The sequence below is a fragment of the Hippopotamus amphibius genome, chromosome 13 (assembly GCF_030028045.1).
Source record: "Hippopotamus amphibius kiboko isolate mHipAmp2 chromosome 13, mHipAmp2.hap2, whole genome shotgun sequence".
NCBI lineage: Eukaryota > Metazoa > Chordata > Mammalia > Artiodactyla > Hippopotamidae > Hippopotamus > Hippopotamus amphibius.
This window is the reverse complement of record NC_080198.1, coordinates 1,855,635-1,877,947: the sequence shown is the minus strand read 5'-3', so window position 1 is coordinate 1,877,947 and position 22,313 is coordinate 1,855,635. Positions and strand designations below refer to the sequence as shown.

Below are 22,313 nucleotides of genomic sequence, written 5' to 3'. Positions count from 1 at the left end.
ATCAGGTTGGAGCCAAGGACATAGGCTCCATCCAAGGAAGAAGGAGACTGAGGACATGGGACAGAAGGCTTCCCCATGCTGGGCTGGCTCTGGGAAGGGGGACACATCAAAGTCCAGGACCCCAGAGAACAATGTCTGCCGCCAGCTCCTGGTGCCACCCACAGCACCAGGTGGAGAGGAGGAAGGGAAAGGTGTGTCCAGGAGCCAGGATGGGCCAAGGTCCCACTAACTAGAGGCATGGGGAGAGGAAGAAAGAAGGTCAGGCAGCTGTGGGTGCGCTGGACAAGGGGCTGGCTAGCTGAACTGGCCTTTCCACTGGCCTTGCCTGGAACAGCTTTGGGGTGGGGAGGGAATGTTGGCCTGGGTTTGGTTTTTGCCAGAAAATGCAGCCACCATTTGCATTTGTGGGGTGATGGAATTGCTCTAAAACTGGACTGTCGTGAGGGCTCCATCACCCAGGAGATTTATTAAAATCATTAAGTTGTACACTTGCAATAGCTTTTTACGGTATGTCAAGTATAACTCAGTAACACTGTTAAAAAAATACGTGCATTTCCTCTCTCTGGTGGTAAATTCCTGGATAGCACAGGGGCATTTTATCTGAAATGGAATTATGCTCATTTGAAATGGAATAATGTAAAAATGTTTATGATGTCTCACTTAATGCCCAATTTTTTTTTTTTTAATTTTTTGGCTGCACCTTGTGGCATATGAGATCCTAGTTCCCTGACCAGGGATCAAGCCCAAGCCTCCTGCATTGGAACCGCAGAGCCTTAACCACTGGACTGCCAGGGAAGTCCAATGCCCAAAATTTTGAATAATGCACATCCCCCAATTTTTTTTTTTTGCAATTCATTTTTTAAAGAACTTTTGAGATATAATTGACATACAATAAACTGCATATATTTAAAGTGTACAATTTGATATTTTTTATTAGTAATATATATATGGCACTCCCAATCTCCCAATTCATCCCCCCTCCGCAAGTTTTTTAAATGTGTCAAGGATTTAACATTTTTAAAGCTAATGGTGGGTGAGCGGAACGGATTTTCACTGTTTGTGCTACTGCCACACGGTGGCACCATCCCAGCTGACAAAAGGAAGCACCTGCTGTGACCCCAGCGTCCCCTCGGGTGAGAACTCCTCCAGGTGGTGAGAGGGAGCCCTTCTCCCCTTTGCTTCCTCCTTTCTTTCTGGTATCATCTTTTCCTTTCTTTCGACACTCACCATTATTAAAATATACAGCCTCTAACAATATCATCCGAGTCTTCTTTCTTTGGAGAGCTCAGGCTAGGGCTGCACATGTACCTCTGATCAGAATTAAAGGTGGAAACCACCACGAAGACCCGACGCCAGCCACGACACCCTGTGTTCTTAATGCAGAAGAGTGCCTGCTGCAAAACGTTAGAACATGAAAAGCAGCAAGAGCACAAAAATATGCCGCAGGAGCTGTGGACGTGGGTGCCCGGGGCTGGTGCGGGCTGAGGGCTGGGAGGGCTCCCCGGGACAGCCACCCGGTGGCCAGAGAAACGTCGGATATCCACTCTCCCCTCCCAGAGCTCCTAACAGGGGCCAAAGGAGCCCTGCCTGCTTCGTGCCAAGGTGCCAGGCTCACGCGGGAGGCTCCGACTGGACACACGGGGTCAGCAGGCCCAGCACCCCCGCCCCGCCCCCCACCAGCGCACTGTGGCCCCAGCCCAGGCGCTCTGCCCTCCCTGGAGGGTCGCCCTGGCTTCCTCCCCGCACCGCTTCTCGTGGGCCCCCAGCCCCCACCAGGTGGACCTGCTAGACAGGCGCGGGGGACAAGCCCTGGACCCTCGGGAGCCCCCCCACCTCTCCCACCGCCTCTGCTCCCCTCTCCCGAGGCCCCTCCCCGATGTCCCAGCCTCTCACGCGTGCCAGTCTTCAGAGTCCGACCTGGACCTGCCAGAGGGACCTGGGGGCACAGGTCATCTTCCTGGGGTGGAAAGCTGCGCTCTGACACAGGAAAGCGCCAGGGGCAGCCCTACAGGAGACCCTTCCTCGCCAGCCTCCTTTTTCTGGGAGGGGTGGGGAGGTGGGTGCAAGAGGGGGAGGCAGGAGGGGAGCCGATGTGAAGATCCCCCACCCACCCCGCGGACCTGTCTGCTCTTTCGCGGACCTGACGCCCCCCCAGGCTGGATCCTCTTGTCACCGCTTTCATCGGTGTGAGCAGGGGCGCCCCCACACGTCCTCTCTTGGGGCTTTGGGAGGAAGCGCTGAGATGCGGATGCTGGAGGAGGGTGGGTGGGGCCGGGGCGGTCTGTGAGGAAACGAAACGGGGGCCCGCCCAGGGCCGACATTCCCGGGCTTCAGGGCAAGAGAACGGTGGTAATCTCTTCCCGGTTTAGAAACCGCTCAAGAGCCAGAGCACGTAGGCTCAGGGGACAGAGTGCAGGGGGCGGGGGTGCCGGGGAGGGCACTGGGAGGAGGACACTAAGGGGCCGGGGTGGGGCTGCGGTGGAGTCTGAAGGCACAACAGGAGGAGGCTGGTGTGTCGGACGCACGGCAGGGCTGGGGGGCGCACGGGAGAGGGAGGGGGAGGGACGTCTACAGGCACACCTGTGTTTCGGAAACTGTGGGCAGAGCCGAAGCTGGGATACGCCATAAAGCGGATTTCGCCAACCAGCGCCTCCCGGGATTGTTCTGAGCTGGGCCACGGTGCCCACATCCCTGCCGGCGGCCACAGCCCCTGCTGTCCAGGCCTGCTGGGAGCCCTGCGGAGCCCTCCCCTCAGGCCGCTGGCAGACAAACAGCAGGGCCTGCGGGGGAGGAGGAAGCCTGGGGTTCCGCCATCCCTGCCAGGGACACCTCTGCGTCCCCGGCCAGCTGCTTCCCCATCAGATCCCCGGTTTCCTCGGACACAGACACTGACTCCTGTGCTGCCTGCACCCCACCCCTGGAAGCCACCGTGAGACCCTGGGGGGCCGGTCCAGGTGGGCCGCACTCCAGGCACCTGCCAACCATCTTCCCAGGGACAAGAAACCCTTATCATTTGAACCACCTGCCCTCACTGAGTGCCAGCAGCCCCACCTGCACGTGCCCCTTGGACGGAAACCCTGTAACTGGGCCACCCGAGCTGGACCCCCACACCCCCCCAGGGGCTCGGACCAGAGCCAGGCTGCCCCAAGGGCCCTCCCCCGCCTCTGCTCACCCCACGGGACTGCCCAGACCCGTGACGAACTCGGATGGCACCAGGTCCAGTCCTGGCCTTTGAGACAGGGAACCTGAGGCCGGGGCCCAGAGGGACCTGCTCCAAGTCCCCACTGGATTTGCTCCTGAGCCCCTTTCTGGGGCCAGGCCCGGGCTGGGTGCCAGGTCCCAAGGCTGAGTGCCAGGCCCCAAGGCTGAGTGTGAGCCTGAGCCTGCCTGGCCCCCGGGGATCCCAGCCCTCCGCCCTGACCTGCCCTGACCCTCGCTGCTCCCTGCACCCTTGCCCAGGGGCTCGGCCGAGGGGCCCCTCCAGCCCTTCCTCCAGGGAAGCTCCCAGCCCAGTCCTGGCCCCTCCCTGCCCCCGGTCATCTTCCCCATGACCACGCTTCACCCCACCCAGCCTCCAAATGACCCTCTCCACCCCCGGCTCAGGGGCTTCCTAAGGCAGGTCACATGCTGACAGTTACCCCCTCGCACAGGCTGGCACGGCTCCCACTGCCCTCAGTCTCCTCTCCTTCGGGAAGCCTGCCGGGACCACACGGCTCCGCCGACACGCCCAGGACCCCTCCTGAGGGTGGGGAGCCCCCCAACTCTGCCCGGATCTGCGGCCTCTGCTGTGGATTCTCCCCACCGGGAAGGAAAGTCTCAGCCGGGACGGCGGGTTTGGACTGACTCCCGGGCATCCTCAGAGTGCCCCCCACAGGCCGGCACTGCAGGCCCCAACGCTTCAGCCCTGGTCTGCAGCTGCAGGCGCTGGCACCGGGAGGACGGCCCCGCCACTCCCTCCGCTCCCAGACAGGCCGCGCTGGTCCCAGCCCTCCCACTCCCAGGCTGCGTGTTTCAGGCCCCCGCGAACCTCGCTCAGGTCCCAGTGCAGACACGGCCCCAGGACAGGCGGCCCACACCCAGAGGTTGCCTTTCATACAAAATTCTTTAATAAAAATAGGTCTCTGCAGAACCAGTCCTAGACAGAAGTAGCAAATGCAAACTCCTGCCACCCGGGCAGGAAGAAGCAAGAGCAGCTGTGACGTGTGGGACGTGGGCTCAGGATTCATACAGCTTCACATGCTTCAAAGGGAGTTACAAACACGTCTGCAGTTTTTAAGTCGTGTCACCAACTGGTTGCCCTCGCCACCAAACGACCGGAGGAGGCTACCTAAGACACACACGGGCTGACAGGGAGCAGCCTGTCCAACACACCAAGTACACACACAAGTGGGTTCACACGTCAGCAAAGCACCGGGACAAGGCGACGCGGAGGCGTGCAGCAGGCAGGCGGCCCTTGGTCAGCACACGGGTGAGAGGAGGGAAGGGAGGACGGAGGAGAAGCGGTGGGAGCCCGGGTGGCCACGCCCGCTCGGCCTAGTAGCCCAGGAGCCGCCGGGCCTCCTCGCTCTGGGCCTGCAGGGTCTCGCTGGCGTACTTCTGCAGCAGCTCCATCTTCCTCCTCCGCACCAGCGCCTCCTCAATCTGCGGGCAGCAGGGCGGCGGGCTCAGGCTGCAGACCCACGAGGCCCCTGCACCCACCTGGGGGCAGCCGGGAGCCCGACACCCCGCGTCCAAGGGCCCTGGTCTCCCCCGGGGGGCGTGTGAGTGACAGAGTGTGCAGCCGCCGCCCCTGAAGGAGAGGAAGCCCTGCCTTCTCTGGACGCTGAGTCCTAATCTGAGTGCAGTGACCAGCGCCTGGCGGTCATGAGTCGGAGGCGCCCGAGTGGACAGGGAGGACAAGAAAACCACGCAGCAGCCTGTGGGGCCCCGCGGAGGCCAGGCGGCCCCAGCCTGTCCTACCTCTTGCTGTGACGGCACCGGGACGTGAGCGATGAACTTCTGCTGCCCGTCCTCCCCTCCTTTCTCCTGGCCGCCCTCCTCATCAGACTGCAAAAGAGGACAGCCAGAGGCCGCGTGGAGGAGACCGTGGGGCTGGCAGCGCTGTAACAGGCACCGGCCTGCAGCCGCTTAAAAGCAGAAACAGCAGCGAGGAAGCTCTGTCCTCACATACACACCCAGGATGCAGCCTTCAGTACAAAAGCAACAGAACATCGGGTACTGTGCGACCTCTTGTGCGAGGAAGAAAATAAGAAGGGAAGCCAGTGACCTCCGTGAGAACCAGTGGACAGAGGACAGGGCTGTGAAAGAGGAGCTGTGTGGAATCTCTATATACTTTTGTGGGTCTTGAATCCTGTGAATACGTTATCTGTTTTTAAAATTCAACTTAAAAAAACGAACCACGTGTAGAAGGAAACACCCCAGAGAGGCTGCCTGTGAGTCAGCAGAAACCACGGTCACCCAGCAACGCCGTGGCCCCGGAGGGGCGGGGCGAGAGGAGGCCCGAGCGGGCACGGCCACGGCCGCAGGGCTCCGGGCCGGACGCCGGCCCACGCACCCTCACCAGCTGCCGGGTGGGGCCGGTGGGAACGCCCCAGGGGAACCTCTCCCCTGCTGCTGGTAAGACCCACTGGGCCCCGCACGCCGGGGACCGGTCTGGCTGTATCCACTGAGGCAACCCCACGGGTGGAAGGTCCACTCCTCAGGGCAGACTCAGCCCAGGAAGGCTGCTGTCGCCCCAGAGAATCCACACACGCGATAAGAGACACAGCACTGGACACGCGCGTCACACCACGTCAGTCTCCGCGGGGGACACCGCATTGTCACTGTGCACGATTCGCCACTGGGGACGCCGGGTGAAAGGACACACGGGACCCGCTGCAGCACCTCTGCAACCTCCTGTAAATCTATAATTATTTCAAAATAAACAATTTTTAAAATCCTTCGGTGGCTTTCACAGCTCTTACAATAAAGGAAAACCCCTCCCCGGGGGCAGGGGAGGCGCCCGAGCTCGGCCCACCTCGCCCCTCCCCGCAGCTTCGGCTCACGCCCGACAGCCCCCACCCGGGGCTCCAGCACCCGGCCTGCCCTCTGTTCCCCGCGCGCCCGTGGGGCTGTCCGCTCACGCTGTCCCCGCTGCCTCTTCGCTTGGTTAGCTCCTCCTCTCCTGGTCTCAGCTGCAGGGTCACCTCCCCAGCAGACCCTTCACGGGCCCTGCCCACACCGTCACAGCTGCCCTCTCCCATGGCGTCCACTGACCAGACCGTCACCCCGGACCTCGGGCTACGCGCGGAGCACGTTTGCTGCCCCGCCCCTCGAGTGGGCCAGGCTCACCGTAGCCACTAATTCAACACATATCCCTGGGAAGAGCAAATGCATTACCTGCACCTGGAGGAACTCTTCCTAGGGCACGCCACCGTCCTGCTTCAAATGCCTGCCTGGGGGCCCCAGCCTCAGGTCTGCTAGATGCTGTGTGATGGGGACTCAGTCACTAAGCCTCTCTGAGTCTGCTTCCTTGCCAGCGATGTCATGGCAAACCATGTGACATCAGAAAGAGCTCGCGCCATTGTCTAGGCACGGGTGGTCTCCTCCCCCTGCTCAGTCCAGCAAACCCATTCCACCCTGGACCTGCCCGGGGAGCAAGGCCTGCGGAGGAGCCGGGAGCAAGGGGGCTCTGCCTGAGGCATCACAGCTCCACCCCCAGCCGGGCCCTCCTGAGGAAGCCTCCTCTCCGATCTGGTTTCCCACGGTCACAGGGGCGGGGCTAAGACCACAGAAGAGCTACCTGCACTGACGCGGAGGCAGACACAATGAGGTCATGGGCTGAGACACACTGGCTTCCGGTGTGTTCATACATCCAAGAACGTTAAGGAGGGCCTGTCTCTGAGACGCAAGCAAGTCACCCCTGGTGTAAAGCGCTGTGCACCACAGGCCCTCACAGCCGCTCCTCCCAGGGACCCTCCCCGTGACTCCGGGAGGTGACCTGCAACCCCATCCTCCAGGAGAGGAGGCTGAAGCCTCAGCTGGAGGCAGGGGCAGAGCTGGGCCCTGACCCTGACCCCTGGTCTGTGCTTCCTCCTACCACTCTCCCACCCTCCATGGTGCAGAGAAGACGGTGCGTGCCAGGCGTCCCTTGCCACCCAGCCAGTACCTCCTCCTCGGTGACAGCATAGATGTTGATCTCTTCCTCCTCCTCTTCCTCCTCCTCCTCCTCTTCCTTTTCTCCTCTTGCCAGCCGGGCCTCTCTCTCTGCTTTCCACTTTTCCACTAATTCGGCTCTGACTGCAGACAGGGGAGAGCAGGCATTACTCACTCTGGCCTTTACGAACGCTTTAAACATCATGCAGGGTGAGGCCCAGGCCCCTCCTCTAGCAAGGGTCACCTTTATCCTGTCCCAGTGGGCGGGACGCAGGCGGGAATCAGACAGGAGGGCAGTGTGATCCCACAGCAGCTTTCAGGAGACACACCCACATCCTCACCACTTCAACACCCTGAGTTTCCTCAAAAAACTAAGATGAGAACTACCATATGATCCAGCAATTGCATTCCTGGGTATATATCAGAAAAAAACCCAAAAACACTCATTTGAAAAGATACATGCACCCCAATATTCACTGCAGCATTATTTACAGTTGCCAAGATCTGGAAGCAAAGTGTCCATCAACAGATGAATGGATAAAGAAGATGTGGTACATATATACAATGGAATATTACTCAGTCATAAAAAAATGACATTATGCCACCTGCAACAACATGGATGGATCTAGAGATTATTATACTAAGTGAGGTTACGTCAGACAAAGAAAGACACATACTGTATGATATCACTTATATGTGGGATCTAAAAAAAAAAAGTAACAAACTAAATATAACAAAAACAAGACTCACAGATATAGAGAACAAATTTGTGGTGACCAATAGGGAGAGGGAAGGAGGAGGGGCCACTTAGGAGTAGGGGATTAAGAGGTACAAACTATTAGGTATAAAATAAGCTACAAGAATATATTGTAGGGACTTCCTAGGTGACGCAGTGGTAAAGAATCCGCCTGCCAATGCAGGGGACACGGGTTCGAGCCCTGCTCTGGGAAGATCCCACGTGCCGCAGAGCAACTAAGCCCATGTGCCACAACTATTGAGCCTGCGCTTTAGAGCCCGTGAACCACAACTGTTGAGCCCATGTGCTGCAACTACTGAAGCCCATGTGCCTAGAGCCTGTGCTCCACAACAAGAGAAGCCACGGCAGTGAGGAGCCCGCACACCGCAACAAAGAGTAGCCCCCACTCACCGCAACTGAAAGAAAGCCCACGTGTAGCAAAAAAGACCCAACACAGCCAATAAAATAAATAAATAAATAAATTTTAAAAACCTATAAAAAAAAAAAATAATAAGTTCCTTGAAAACGGACATGTGGACCCAGTGGGGGAAGGGAGGGTGGGATGAACTGGGAGATTAGGTTTGACATAAATACCCTACTGTGTGTAAAACAGATAGCTACAGGGACCTGCTGTACAGCGACAGCACAGGGCGCTCAGCTCAGTGCTCTGTGACACATAGTTGGGTAGGATGGGGGGGGGGGGAGGTCCCGGAGGAAGGGGCTGTGTCTATGCGTAAGGCTGATTCACTTCCTGGTGTGGCAGAAACTAACACAACAGTGTAAAGCTTTTTTTTTTAAAAAAAAAAGTTCCTTAAAAAAATAAAAATGAAAAATAAACCCCGTTTTCAAAGAAGAGAAATGAAGCCAGATGCCACCAGCTGCACACCTACGTTTCTTTTCATATTCCTGTTCCAAAGGCACAATAACACCATCGTCTTCATCTAGGTAACCGTAGTACTCAAAGTCGATCGCCTTCATAAGCTCAGCACGTGTCTTTCTTGGAGGAGGAAGAGCTGAAAGAAAGAATTCACCAGCTCAGCTGAATACCCGGGCAGTCACACTCAAGCCTCCTCCCCACACAGCGCGACGCAAGCACACAGTATGTGTCCATGAAAACGTCGTGAAATAGGCACTTCTCTACACCAGTAATGGGATTACCTACGTGCTACTACCCTTTTCAAAATCAGTGTGGAAATCTTTGAAACAACTGGTCCATTTAGAAGTAATCTATCATAATTTATAAAACAAAAACAAAGGCTGGCAAAGCTTCATGGACAGAGATATGCATCACAGCATTATTTATACAATAGTGAAAACATGAAACCGTGGACACCCAAAGACTGCAAACTGCAAGACGTCATGCAGGGTAGGGGAGGGGCGTCCTGCAGCCTCAGTAATGCTGCTTCACAGGGTGCTCTAACGACACAGGAAATGCCCTAATATTTAATGGGAAAACGTAAGAATACAGATAAGACAACAGAAACCACAAACAAAAAAAGATAAATCAGAAATTCCTGAAGAAAATACTTTCAGACTAAAGACTACTATTCAGAATATTTAGTAATACTTGAAACTCAAAAAGGAAATGACAACCGAACAGATTGGTCACAGAATAAAAGCTGATAATTGAAGAAAAAACTCATATGAATGAAAATTTCCATTAGCGACTAAATTCAATTGTCAATTTCACTACTAATCAGGGAAATAAGACATAAAAATAATATATTGTTTCAATCACCAGATCAGCAAAAGTGTTATAATTGTGAAGATCTGGAAATAACTAAAAGTCTACCAAAGGAGGGATGGTTAATGCCTGAGACTCTAACCCTCCCCATCACTCGGCATTCTAAGGCGAACAGTCGGAGGACATGGACGGACCATACACAACCCTGCCCACCCGTCCACCACGTGGGCTGCACCCAGGATGGGGCTGAAACCTGGTGGGCTCGAGCACCGCAAGCATTCTGGACACAGGATGGAGCTGTGATCCAACCAAAGCCTGGGAATTTTGATTGAACTGTTTGGCGGGAAAAAAAATCTGTTGCTCAGAGAGGACAAAATGTAAGTCAATGATGGACAACTTGCCACCACAAGTGGAGAGTGAGACAGAGACAAAAGCTCACAGGCCGGAAGCCGAAACCGCAGCATGGAGCAACGTGACCTGGAACTAGCCATTCCTGAGGGCAAACTCCTCAGTCGTGTGAGCCTATAAACTTATTTAGGCTTTTCTGCCTGAAGTAACTAGGGCTGAGTCACCTGTCACTTATGCTGATGTAATTCAGCTGATAAGCGAGGAAGAGCCTGGAAAAGGCCTGGAAGGGAACATTTCAAACAGAAAATAATGGTGAGGGGTCGTCTCCAGCAGGGCACTGGGATGGGGGTCAAGGGGACGGTGCTATTTTTCTTTCTTTTTTTTTTTTGCCTCGAGGCATGCGGAATCTTAGTTCCCTGACCAGGGATCGAACCGGTACCCCTGCAGCGGAAGCATGGAGTCTTAACCACTGGACTGGCAGGGAAGCCCCTGTGCTAATATTTATATTACATACATCAGGACTAACGGGCATTTTCTTATTTAAAAAAAAAAAATCGATGACTGGAATAAATAAAAATAAATTTGGAAACTATGTAAATGCAAAAAAAAAAAAAAGTAACATATACAGCACAACCTCACTTTAGGAGCCTTAAAAAACTGGATGGGAATACACCCCAACAGGTCAACAACCAGCACCTGTAAGTTGTGAAAACCTTTTTTCTGATTTTCTGGATTTTACGGCTTGTGTACAATGAAATTATACTGCTGTCATAATAAACGGCATGACATTTAAACTCTGAATTGTCTGGAGTGGCGTGAGCGAGGCACGCGCCACCAGCTGCGGGCCGTGAGCTTAGGAAGCAGCAGGCCTCCATGGAGGCAGAGCTGCACGTTTAAACAAACAGGAAAACCGCCTGGGAGGAGACAGCAGAATGCCAGCAGTGGGAGGAATCCTGGTCTCATCCTTCTCTGGTGTCCACACTTCTTTCTATAAAACGCTTGGACTGTTTCCTGAAAAGTCAGAATTAAGATACACGGTAATTCCAGACCAGCGGTTTCCAACGGCATCTTGGAGGCTCCCAGGGCCATGCAAAAGGGTGAGGGTGCCCGGCTTGGATCCACTCTTCTCCACTTGTGCATTTCGGGGTTCAGCCCGAGGCGTCATTTGTCCTTCAGTTTAGAGTTTTTTCCAACTAAACAAGTAACTGAAAATGAACCTGACTGAACTGCAAACCGGGAGACTCCTCGTTCACACTGAGACGGGTGCGCATAGAGCCTGCAATCTGGTGCCTGTCAGTTCTGGGTTCCCGTTCCCGTCCCGACTGTGTGCCCCGGGCTTGCGACTTCAATTCCCGGTGCTCGACAGCGTTTCTCATTTAAAACCTGAGAACAATAATCCTCTGACAACACGGGGCTGCTGCGCGGCCAAGAAATAACACAAGAGTCCCTGCACACGGCACAGCTACTCTCACGACCCACACCAAGAGCTCTAGGCTAACACCCTCACTAACACCAGTTACTCACGTTCTTTCTCAAACAGCTCTCTGACGCCAGGCAGGTCTTTTGCTGCTCCGAAGTACTTGTAACCTCGATTTCCTGGGACTTCTTTCCCTTCGTGATCCAGCATTTTAGGGCCAACTTTCTTATTGGGAAGGAAAAAGAGAAAACGGACCTGATCTTAAACCCACTATTTCCATGTCTGCAAATATATTTAAGATAATAATGCTACAGGCAGGAAATATTAATGTACACAGAAATGTATGTAGGTACCTTTTTAAACCCTTAAAAATCAACCGAAATACTTAACAGTAAGAGGATGATTTAATTAAATTACAGCATATTCATGATAGAATATATTATATAACTTCACATATGATGGTTATTTGACTTATACTGACTTAGAAAAATGCTTGCAATGTTAAGTGAAAAAAAGCTTTAAAAAAATTGCAAAAAACCTAAATGACAAACAGTAGAAGACAAATGAAATATCCAGAAGATGGAATTCTCCCCATTAAAAATGATGAGGGATCCCCCTGGCGGTCCAGTGGTTAGGACTCCACCCGTCTTCCACTGCAGGGGACACGGGTTCAATCCCTGGTTGGGGAACTAAGATCCCGCATGCCGCACAGTGCGGCCCCCCCAAAAAACATGCTGATGTTGACAACCGCATATAGCGCGTGAGCACGGGTGAGGCTCTGCGCTGCAAGGGCAAAGGCCGTAAAGGGTGAAAATCAATTAAAACAGCCAAATGACTGTATCAAAGTTAAATATCATATAAGAGAACATTCTTATTCTTAGGAAATACACACAAAAGTATTAAGGGGGACAGGAACATGATGTATTTAAGCCTCAAATGGTTCAGAAAAAATAAATCTCAAGGGACACATAGAAAGTGATAACGCAAACAGAGCAAAATGCGAAAAGCTGGTAAATCTGTATAAAAGATATATAGGATTTCTCTATACAACTTTTGGAACTTTCTGTGAGCTCAGACATGCTTTTTGAAACGATTATATATATGATTATTTACTGACATGAACATATGCTCTCGACACACTGTTAAGTGAACGAAGCATATAGTTAGAATAATGAGCCATTATCTGTAAAAAATAAGTATATATGCATAGAAAAAATCCTAGAAAGATAAGTAGACAATGGGTGGTCATTTCTGGGAGGTAGGAAAATATATAAGGTGATCTATACCACACATAGAATATATAAAACTTTTTTATATTTTAGAATTTTTATATTTTTATTATGTATCCTTTTTTTTGACATAAAGGTATGTACTGTTCATATAATCAAAGCTACCATTTTGAAAAGAAATGTAAAACCTAGACCCAAAATCGTACATACGGGAGTATGACCGCAGTTACGGGACTCACGGGAGAACGACGGAAGGAAACACGCCAGCAGCCGCTCCTAGTTACAAGGATCATGGCCGCACGGTGCTCTGCTCTGTACTTGCCTGAACTTAATAACCACCTATTACTTCTTCTCTCATTATTGTACTAAAATACACGTAACAAAATTTACCATCTTAACCATTTTTAAGTGTCCAAGTCAGTGGTATTAGTACATTCATAATCTCATGCAGCCATCACCACCATCTTATAAAACTCGAAGTGTGTCACTGGTTTTTTTTGGCCGCGCTGCGAGGCTTGTGAGATCTTAGCTCCCTGACGAAGGATCAAACCCGGGCCACAACAGTGAAAGCGCCAAGTCCTAAGCACTGGACCACCAGGGAACTCCCTAAATGTGTTATTTTATACATAGAAAATGAAAATGAAATTCTTTAGCATAAAAAAGACTCTAGAAGGAAACAGATAAAAACATTCCTAGTGGGGCTTCCTAGGTGGCGCAGTGGTTGACAATCCGCCTGCCAAGGCAGGGAACACAGGTTCGAGCCCTGCTCCAGGAAGATCCCACCAAAAAAAAAAAAAACATTCCTAGTGACTCTGGGTGGTAGAACTTAAGAATATGGTACATATTAATTGTATAACCCTTCCCCGAGGGGCAATAAACCTCTGCACTAAAGCCTCCTGACAAGAGCGAAGTCGCTGGCACAGGACCACCGAGGGTGCAGGGAGAATGCCTCTGGCACAGGCGCTGCAGGAACAGGAGGGCCTTTCCTTCTGCAACGGGAAGAATAAATGCCTCATGTTTGGGCCAGGTACTAACGTGAGAACTCTGGCTTTGTGTTAAGACTGTCACAGAGTTGACAAGACCAACACACAGAAAAACCGCATGTACGTCTCACGTAACACATTACACTCTGACTAGCTACTACTGGTTCACAAGCCCTGGGTAAATGGGGCAGGGCCTGGGGCAGCAGTCTTCAACTTTGAGAACTATTTGTGGGTCGTGAAATTCATTACATGGGTCACAATCACCAATTTTTTCTAAATCAAAAGAGAACAGAATAGAAAATTTCAAAGGGCAGCAACATATACCAAGTATCTTTTCAGCACATTTTTGTGTCTACTGAGGTGTGATATAGTGACTCTGTGTGTGTGTGTGTGTGTGTGTGTGTGTGTGTAATGGGTCATGGTCCGAAAAGCTTGAAAGCCACTGTTATGGAGTACTGCATTTAAAGAATCCAAAGAGGGACTTCCTTGGAGGTCCAGTGGTTAAGACTCTGCACTTCCAATGCAGGGGGCGCAGGTTTCCTGGTCAGGAAACTAAGATCCTACATGCTGTGTAGCCACCAAAAATAAAAATAAAAATAAAAAAATAAGAAAAGAATCCTAAGAAAGGAAAGAAGGGTGTGTCCCCAGAGGCCCCCCCACCCCCACCCCCACCCCCGAGTACAGAAGCCAACAATGGAATGGTTGTCTCCATCTTCAAGGAGTTCAGAGAGGAACATGAGGGCCCAAGGTCACTGCAAGCAAGAGGCCCAGAGAGACAGAGCGGCTCCCTCTGGAACACCTGGCCGGTACACATTCTGAGGCCTGTGCTGTGGACCTCTCAGCACCCCTGGCCCCGTGCCTTCCCATTTCCTGTCCACACACAACAGGCCCTTCCAAGCTTCCTTTCACTTCTGGAGTGCCTACTCTGTGGCAGGCCTGTGCGGGCTGCAAGGTGAGACAGGACGCACCCTGCCTGCAGAAAGCTCCCGAGGGGGCCGCTGCTTACTTACTCCATAGTCAGGACCACCCAGCTCCTTGATCCGGACCTCCCAGTGTCCTTTCTCTCTTAGCAGCTTGTTAATTTCATCATTCAGGTCACGAATTCGGAATTCACCTAGACCAGCTAGAGAACAATGATGTCCTATCATTTCTTGAAAACACCACTCGATGCCACACCCTTAAAAGTGAATGTCGGGGAAGGGGGAGGCAGGGGCGGGAAAAACGTGCACGTCAACACCTACGAAAGCGCACAACACAAAAATATTATTTCAACTGGTAAGAGAAACCACCCACACCCAGATCACAGAAGGGCAAGGATCATGAGCAGAGCCCCAGCAGCGCCGGAGGGGGGGACCCTGAAAAAGACGTCACCCTCGCTCGCAACCAAAGAAATAAGACTGCGGCGACCCTGCGGCTCCACTGCCGAAACAGCAGGATCTCGGGGTGCGCGCTCAGCACCCAAGGTCAGCCACGATGCCGGGAGGCAGCGTCAGCCCCAGGGCTGGCAGCAACCCGCGACGGTTCCGTCCCTTCAGGAGAGCAACGTCTCTCGCAAAGACTGAAGCCTGAGAACGGAGCCTAAGGGACAAGCCCAGGGAGTCTGCTGAGGCGCTGTGGATGGCGGCTGGGGGGCAGGGGCAGCTGCGGCATCCCGCCACGGACGAGGAGGGAAGGCGGCTGAGGAACCCTGATGCGCTGAAGTGACACATGGCATGGCTACCGCAAGGCAGAAGCCCTCCCCTTCTCCACTCCACGGCTTCTGTACCTTTGTTAAGGCACCTGACCACAGGTGTGTGCCCCTATTTCTGGACTTCTCATTCTGTTCCATTGGTCTGTGTGCATCCTTCACCAGTACCACATTACCTTGAATACCTTTAGCTTTACATTAAATCTTGAAAACAGGCATTATAAATACCTCAATTTTGTTCTTTTTCAAAATGGCTTTGGCTACTCTACCTCCTTTGCCTTTCCATTTAAATTTTAGAAATAGTTCGTCAACATAAACCAGAAAACGCTGCTGGGATTTTGACCACAGGTTTTGAAAAGAAAAAGAACTGACATCTTCCTATACTGAGTCTTCCCAACCACAAACACTTGTCTATGTCTCCATCTGGTTGGTTCTTTCATTTCTTTCATCACTGTTTCACAACTTTCAGCACAGACCACGCATATATTTTGTTAAATTTATATCCAAGTATTTCTTGCGTTTTGATGCTTTCGTAACACTTTAAAAAAAAGTTCTAGTTCCAAATGTTCACTCCTAGTACAGAGAACCAGAAATGATTTTTGTGTACTGACGTTCTATTCTGTGATCTTGCTAACCTTAATTATTCATTTTAGAAATCTTTCAGTAGATTCCTTGGGATTTTCTACATAGAAAATTATATCATCTCAGAATAGAGAGTTTTTCTTCCTTTCCAATTTTTGGGCTTTTATTTCCTCTTCTTGCTTTACTGTACTGGATAGGAACTCCAGTACAATACTGAATAGAAGTGGTGAGGGTGGACATCTCTGCCTTGCTCCTGATCTTAAGAGGCAAGCATTCACTCTTTGACCATTAGGTATGATGCTGCCTATACGTTTTGTGGTAGAAGCGCTTTATCAGGAAAAAAAATTTCCCTGTTATTCCCAGTTAGCTCAGAGTTTTTATGAATGAATGATAAATTCTGTCAAGTCCATTTTCTGCATCTGCTAAGATGATATGGTTTTTCTTCAAGATGATGGTACAGTGAATGAATTAATTTCTGAATGCTGTATCAGCTATGAGATCCCAGGATAAAGCCCACTGGCTGTGATGAATTCTCCTTTGTAAAAACTGCCAGACTTGATCTGTTGAGATTTTTATGCCTATACTCATTAAGGAACATCGGTCTGTAGTTTTTTCTTTTCTTGTAATGTCTTTTTCTGATTTTAGCATCAAGGTAGCACATAACTAAAATTTATAAAATAGATTAGAAGTGTTCCTTCTTAAATCTTCTGAAAGAAAATGTAGAATTGGTATTCCTTAAATGTTTGGCAGAAGTGACCAGTGAAGCCATCTGAGTCTGGAATCTTCTTTGTTGGAAGACTTTTACCTACGAGCTCAATTTCTGTAATAAAGATCCACTCCAGCTGTCTACTTCTTCTTGAACAGCAGCACCAGTGATGTCCGGGCCGCATAATTCTTCGCAGGATGCACGGTACAATGCTTAGCAGCACCCCTGGCCCCTACCCAGCAGATGCTAGCAGCCACCCCCCAGATACCACCAAGTGTTCACCACCTGGCGGGCAACACTGCTGACGGTTAAGAACCACTTCTCCTAAGTAAGCTTTGCTAGTGTGCGTCTTTCAAGGAGTGGCCTGTTTCATCTCAGCTGCTGAGTTATGGGCCTAAAGCTGTGTGTAACATTCCCTTATCCTTTTAATGTCCAGAGAGTTAGCAGTGACGTTCCCAATTTCATTCTTGATGACAGTAATTTGTGTCTTTTTTCCTTGATCAGTCTGACTGGAAGTTTATCAATTTTACTGATCGTCTTAAAGAAACTGCTTTTGATTTCTCTGTTCATCTTCTGTTTTCAATTTCATTGATTCCTTCTCTTTATTACTTCCTTCCTTCTGCTTACTTTGGAATTAATTTGCTCTTCCTTTTTAGTTTCTTAGGGTAGAAGCTTAGATCACTGACTTGAGAGCTTTCTTACTTTCTTTTATTTTAATGGTCTACATTTTCATCTAAGCACTGCTTTAGCTGCATGCCATAAATTTTTTTGTCCCCTGAATTCTGACTTTATGTTTTCATTCTTATTCAATTCAAAATCTTTTCTACTCTCCTTGAGGTTTCCTCTTAGATACAGGGGTTGTTTAGAAGTATGTTTAATTCCTAAATATTTAGGAATTTTTCAAGCATCTTTCTGTTATCGATTTCTATGTTGTATTATTATCAGTGAACGTACTTTGCAAAATTTTCATTATATTAAGTTTGCTAACATTTATTTTATAACCCAATACATGCCCTATTTTGGTGAGTGTTCCATTTGCTGTTAAAAAAAAAAGTGTACTCTTTTTTGTTCCATAAATGTCAACGAGGTCAAACTGACTGATAGTGTTGTTCAGCTCTTCTACGTCCTTACTGACTTTCTACCTACTCGTTCTATTGATTATGGGAGAGGAGGCTGATGTCCCTAAGGATAATTGTGGACTTGAGAATCGAGCACTTTAAAGAGACAGGCTAGCTTACCATTCTGAATTTGAGCCACTTTTTTTGAGATCTCTCCAATGATCTGTGAAAAAAATAAAAGGCAATACACTTTTATGACTTTTGAATAAGTCTGAAAGCATAAGATATATATTATTCAAAATTATTAATTAAAAATCCTTAGAATTCTGGTTTAAGAGTCATGCAGGTAATAACAGCACTCAGAGACTTGTTACTTCTGCTAAGGTCAGATTCACCCAGCTCGTACCTGCCGTCTCCACTTCTCGGCTTTGGGCAACTCAGTACATTCCGAGGCAAGGAAGGGTCTTCGCTCCTATAGAAATGCAAAACACACGCGTTGCTGCTGTACTGTATGAAATTACAAGCTTCGTGCAACATTCACAGCTGATTCAGCCTGAAGCCTGAAATGTCTAACAGTCTAAAGACATCTGCAGCTTCAGTTCCAGGGGACCTTCATCATGCCTTAAGCCTCACTCTGCAATCTCTCCTTAGGAAACAACTACACAGGCAACACATGCACTGCATTGTACCTGGTACAGGCAGCCACTGGAAACAACATAAAAGTCTAATACACCTGACCCCTGAGCAGCATGGGGGTTCCTCCAAGTGTAACTTACAGTCAGCCCTCAGTATCCATGGTTCCTGCACATCCACAGTCTCAGCCAAGCACAAACAGTGTAGTTCTGTAGTATTTACCATTGAAAAATATCCACGTATAAGTGAACCCATGCAGTTCAAACCCACGCTGTTCGGGGTTAACTGTTACAGAGAGCTGGCGAAGTACACCACCTGAGAAAACCACAGCTATCGGTGTTTAGAACAAACATACACATATATGCACGTCTGTATGTATACAGGCGTGTGTGCGGGGGGGTGTGCACGTACGTGCATAATTTTAAAAAACAAAACAAAAATACTTAACGCATGGTCCATATTACCCCCAACGTGGCTGAGTCCCGTGAGCTGCGGTCCTTTACTGGTTTCAGGTTAGAGCTGCTCCCCACAGCACACCCCGCTTTCTACTATTCAGTATCAGCCCAGCTGGGATAACATGGGAACCCGATCACCATATTACAAGCAACCAGATCACCACACTGCCCCAGCCACAGAGCTACACCCGGAGTTCAAGTGTACGGACTCGGAAGCCACAGGCAAGCACAGACGAGAAAGAGGAAGACTAGGAGTCTGAAGTCTGCTCAGGGGGGTTTTACCACACTTGTTCTTAATACTTTAAAACTCATGAGGAAGATTTAAACCAACCTTTACTTTTCCCTCTTCCAGCTGAGCCTGACGAAATCTTGCTAAGGCCGTCCTGCCGGGAACAGAGAAGACTCCATTAGATCCTGCTCAAAGATCTCTTATCACTCAAGTTCCTGGATAAGTCTGCTCACGACCATACTGAATGCCATCCATCACTCATATACATATATACACAATGCAGTCAGGAAACCACAGAGAAGTTAGGGGTTTCCACGTGCCGAAGAGTAGGGCTTATAAGGATTTGTGTCCCTTTTACCCATACGGCGTGGAAGGACGGTGGGAAACTACACATCAGGAGGCTGTGGTGAGCAAAACATCCAAGCTGTTACAAACACTAATATTATGGGCTGTCACTCTAACAGCCCCTGCACCACCCCAGGTGACCAAGTGTTCACCCAGTATAAGTTCTGGGAGCCGTCAGAAAACACTATGGGGAAAACAAACATATGAGCAAATACATAAATATTATTTCAACAAAGGTAGAGAAATAAACATATACCAAAAGATCAGACAGAGAAAGCGCTCCAAAGTGGTAATTAAGCAGCATAAAATTTACAGACAAAATTGAGTTGACACTTACATGGCCTTTTCCGCGTTTCGGGCCTAAAAGGAGAGAGAAAGGAAGAAAAATGCCCACGTTTAAAAGAGCTTTTTCCTCTTACTTTTTAGAAAAAAGTTCCATTTACTTTTTAGAGAAAAGTTTCACAAGGACACAGTCACAAGCAGAATGCTTGAACTAGTACCTGAACACAGTAACAACAAAAACCAAATGATGTCCAAATCGCTCCCCCCCCCACCCTCACTTGGATTTAGCTACTCACTCTTCAGGATTTGCCAGACAACTGACCGCTTCTTCCCAGGTAGGCTGCCCCCCTTTGCCTGGGTTTATACCTACCACACAGTTTCCACCCAGCATCACAACTGTCTGTTCCCTGTCAGTGGAATTTGAGGAAGGAACGACTGGCTTTCACAAAGTGAGTCTTAGGTAAATACTGTCGCACTAATGTCAAATCTATTATCCCTGAAACACTGTGTCAGGCAGGGAACACGTTTTCTGGGTTGTAGGGTCAGGAGAAACAGTACTTGCTGAGTCAAGGACTTGAGTTTCACTCCCGGCTCTCCACTTACCATCCCTGAGAAGTAATCTCTCTAAGCCTCAGTTTCCCCACCTTTACAGCAGGGATCATACCTCTTATCTCACAGAGATGCCGTGATGACTTAATGAGATGAATACATGAAGACGTCAGATATGCAGTTTATAGATGCTCAGCAAAAGTGAGCTTGATATAAATCTTTCTGACCCTCCCTTTCAGTGGACACAGAAACATATTTGTCAAGTGCCTGGTAGAGAAATGAACACCATATCTACTAAGGAATAAAACAGAGAGGCTCCCCAGAAGCCATCATCTCGAAGACTGAGGCCGTGCCCTACCTCACTCATGAAAGCCTACAGATTCTGAGTATTTAATGTTTCTCAGTGCTTACTGCATGCTTGAAACACCATGCTGGGTACCAGGAACTTGGCCACGGTTCTTCCTTTTGAGGGAACTCACAGAAACTTCCCCCCGAAAAAACAACGGATCCTGCGACAAGGGCATGCACCCAGGGTGATGGAAACCCACAATTAACCACGTGTGATGGCGACAGTTTGCCACAAACATCCAGGCCCAGGGCTCCTTCTCCCCTGCTAGGGAATGAAGAGAGGCGATTCCCTAGGCTCGTTCAGGAACAAGAGCCTCGAGGCCGAGCCGGCCAGCGTGGAGAAACTGACAGGGCATATCCTCCGAGGGCCGGAGCACAGAAAGGGCCGCTTCTGGCCCACCGGTTTCTCTCGTCCCGGGACCGTGGGCTCATCCATCCACACGGCACCCATCCCGCCCACCGTAACGTCTCACAGCGCCGCGCGCTCCGCGCGGGGACTCCGCTGGACGAGAGCGGGACGCTCGCCGCCAGGCTCGGGCGGCTTCCCCGCGCCGGCACTGCGCGCTCTCCCACCTGCGCGCAGGGAGCGCCTCCAGGACGCTCGCAGCGGCCGGACGCCGCGCCCGGCGCAGAGCACGCGGGGTGCGAGGACCCTGCCTCCAGCCCGGGCCCCGGCCCGCCGCCCTCGCTCCCCGCCCCGCTCACCATGCTGACAGGGAGGGCGCGCCGTCGGGCCGCGCGGCCCCAGCCCACCGAGCTCCGCTGTCCCGGGCGCGGACCCGCACGGGAACCGAAGGGCCTAGCCGACCGCACCACCAGCTTCTCGCTCGGAAGGATAACTGGGAAGGACCGGAAGGGAGGGACCGGAAGTGAAAGGGGGCACGGACCCGGAGAGGGAGAAAAATGCAGGCGCACTCCCGTAGGCGGCCGTCCCTGGTCGTCCAGACGTCGCGTCAACGCGCGCGTACGAAAGAGGGGGCGCTGGCGGAACTGCGCTTGCGCGGTGGAACGGACGCGTCTCCGACGGGTCCTGGGCCGCGGCGGGCTTTGCTCTCGCGATAACAGCGGCGAGATTGCCCGCGGTCCCTCTGGGCCCCGCGGCCGCGGCTCTGGGCTCGCCCCTGGCCTGCCCCGTCTGGCGGGGGAGCGCAGACACGCCCGGCGGGAGTCGCTCGGCCGCAGCCCTCTGCGCGGCCCGGCCTCAGCCCCTCCCGCGTGCCTCCCGGGCTTGCACGTGGGGCTTGTGCCGCGGCCGAGACGCTAGCCCCTGGGGTCTCGGGGTCCGTCCGAGCGGGGCCGTTAAGGAAGGAGATGCGGGGTCCGGGAGGGAGAAGGCCCTCGTCGGGGGGCTGGCGAGCGAGGGGCGTGCGCTGTGCGCCGTGCGGGGACCGGGAGGGCCTCCGACCAGGGCCGCGGCGGCGGGGCAGAGGCCCCCGGCGCGGGCGGCCCTGCCGGCTCCTCCCGCAGGCGGCCGGCGATGGAGCGGGCCGCGGTGGGGCGTCCAGCCGGCCCCGGCGTCGCGCCCGCAGGGCAGCGGGTGGAGCAGCCGGCGGGTGGGGTTCGGGGCCAGCCAGCCCAGACGGGGACTTGGAGTAGACACCAGGAGCTCGCGCCCGAAACGTGGCAGCTTTCCTCCTGAAAAGTTTAAGCCGGCCTGCTAGACGCCATGGTCCCACCTCCCTGACAGCCAGCTGTGGGCTTGCCAGTGGGAACGGAATGAAAGGGGTGTGTGCCACTTAGGCGGTGCCCCGGAAAGCATGGACGTGCCTTGCCCTTTCCCCTTCTCTGCTGACTGGTGACTGTGGGAACAGCCACCGTGAAGGAAGGACGGAAGCACTGTGAGGATTGGGGGTTTCCCTTCCAGGCTAGCAGACCTTTGAGTTGCTGCAAGAGGCGTTGCCTGGAGCC

General features: G+C 51.7%; 1 protein-coding gene across 7 annotated transcripts; it reads right to left on the bottom strand.

Moving 5' to 3' along the window:
• Positions 1 to 4,080: 4,080 nt before the first annotated feature.
• Positions 4,081 to 21,533, bottom strand: ISY1 (ISY1 splicing factor homolog). 7 transcript variants are annotated; one of them, XM_057704966.1, is made up of 12 exons: positions 21,111 to 21,533; positions 19,564 to 19,586; positions 18,984 to 19,035; positions 17,971 to 18,036; positions 17,745 to 17,787; positions 14,542 to 14,654; positions 11,427 to 11,544; positions 8,761 to 8,883; positions 7,148 to 7,278; positions 6,782 to 6,879; positions 4,960 to 5,046; positions 4,081 to 4,641 (listed from the first exon to the last, which is right to left on the bottom strand). In XM_057704966.1, exons 1-12 carry the CDS (start codon positions 21,111 to 21,113, stop codon positions 4,458 to 4,460), a joined length of 1,041 nt encoding a protein of 346 aa, XP_057560949.1. In that variant the 5' UTR covers positions 21,114 to 21,533; the 3' UTR covers positions 4,081 to 4,457. The 7 variants fall into 7 exon arrangements, 6 of the variants coding, with proteins under 6 accessions (XP_057560949.1, XP_057560950.1, XP_057560955.1 ...); XR_009048709.1 differs by lacking the exons at positions 4,081 to 4,641; positions 4,960 to 5,046 and adding exons at positions 5,194 to 5,903; positions 6,123 to 6,356; XM_057704967.1 differs by lacking the exon at positions 6,782 to 6,879 and having other exon boundaries at positions 21,111 to 21,341.
• Between the last annotated feature and the right edge of the window lie 780 nt (positions 21,534 to 22,313).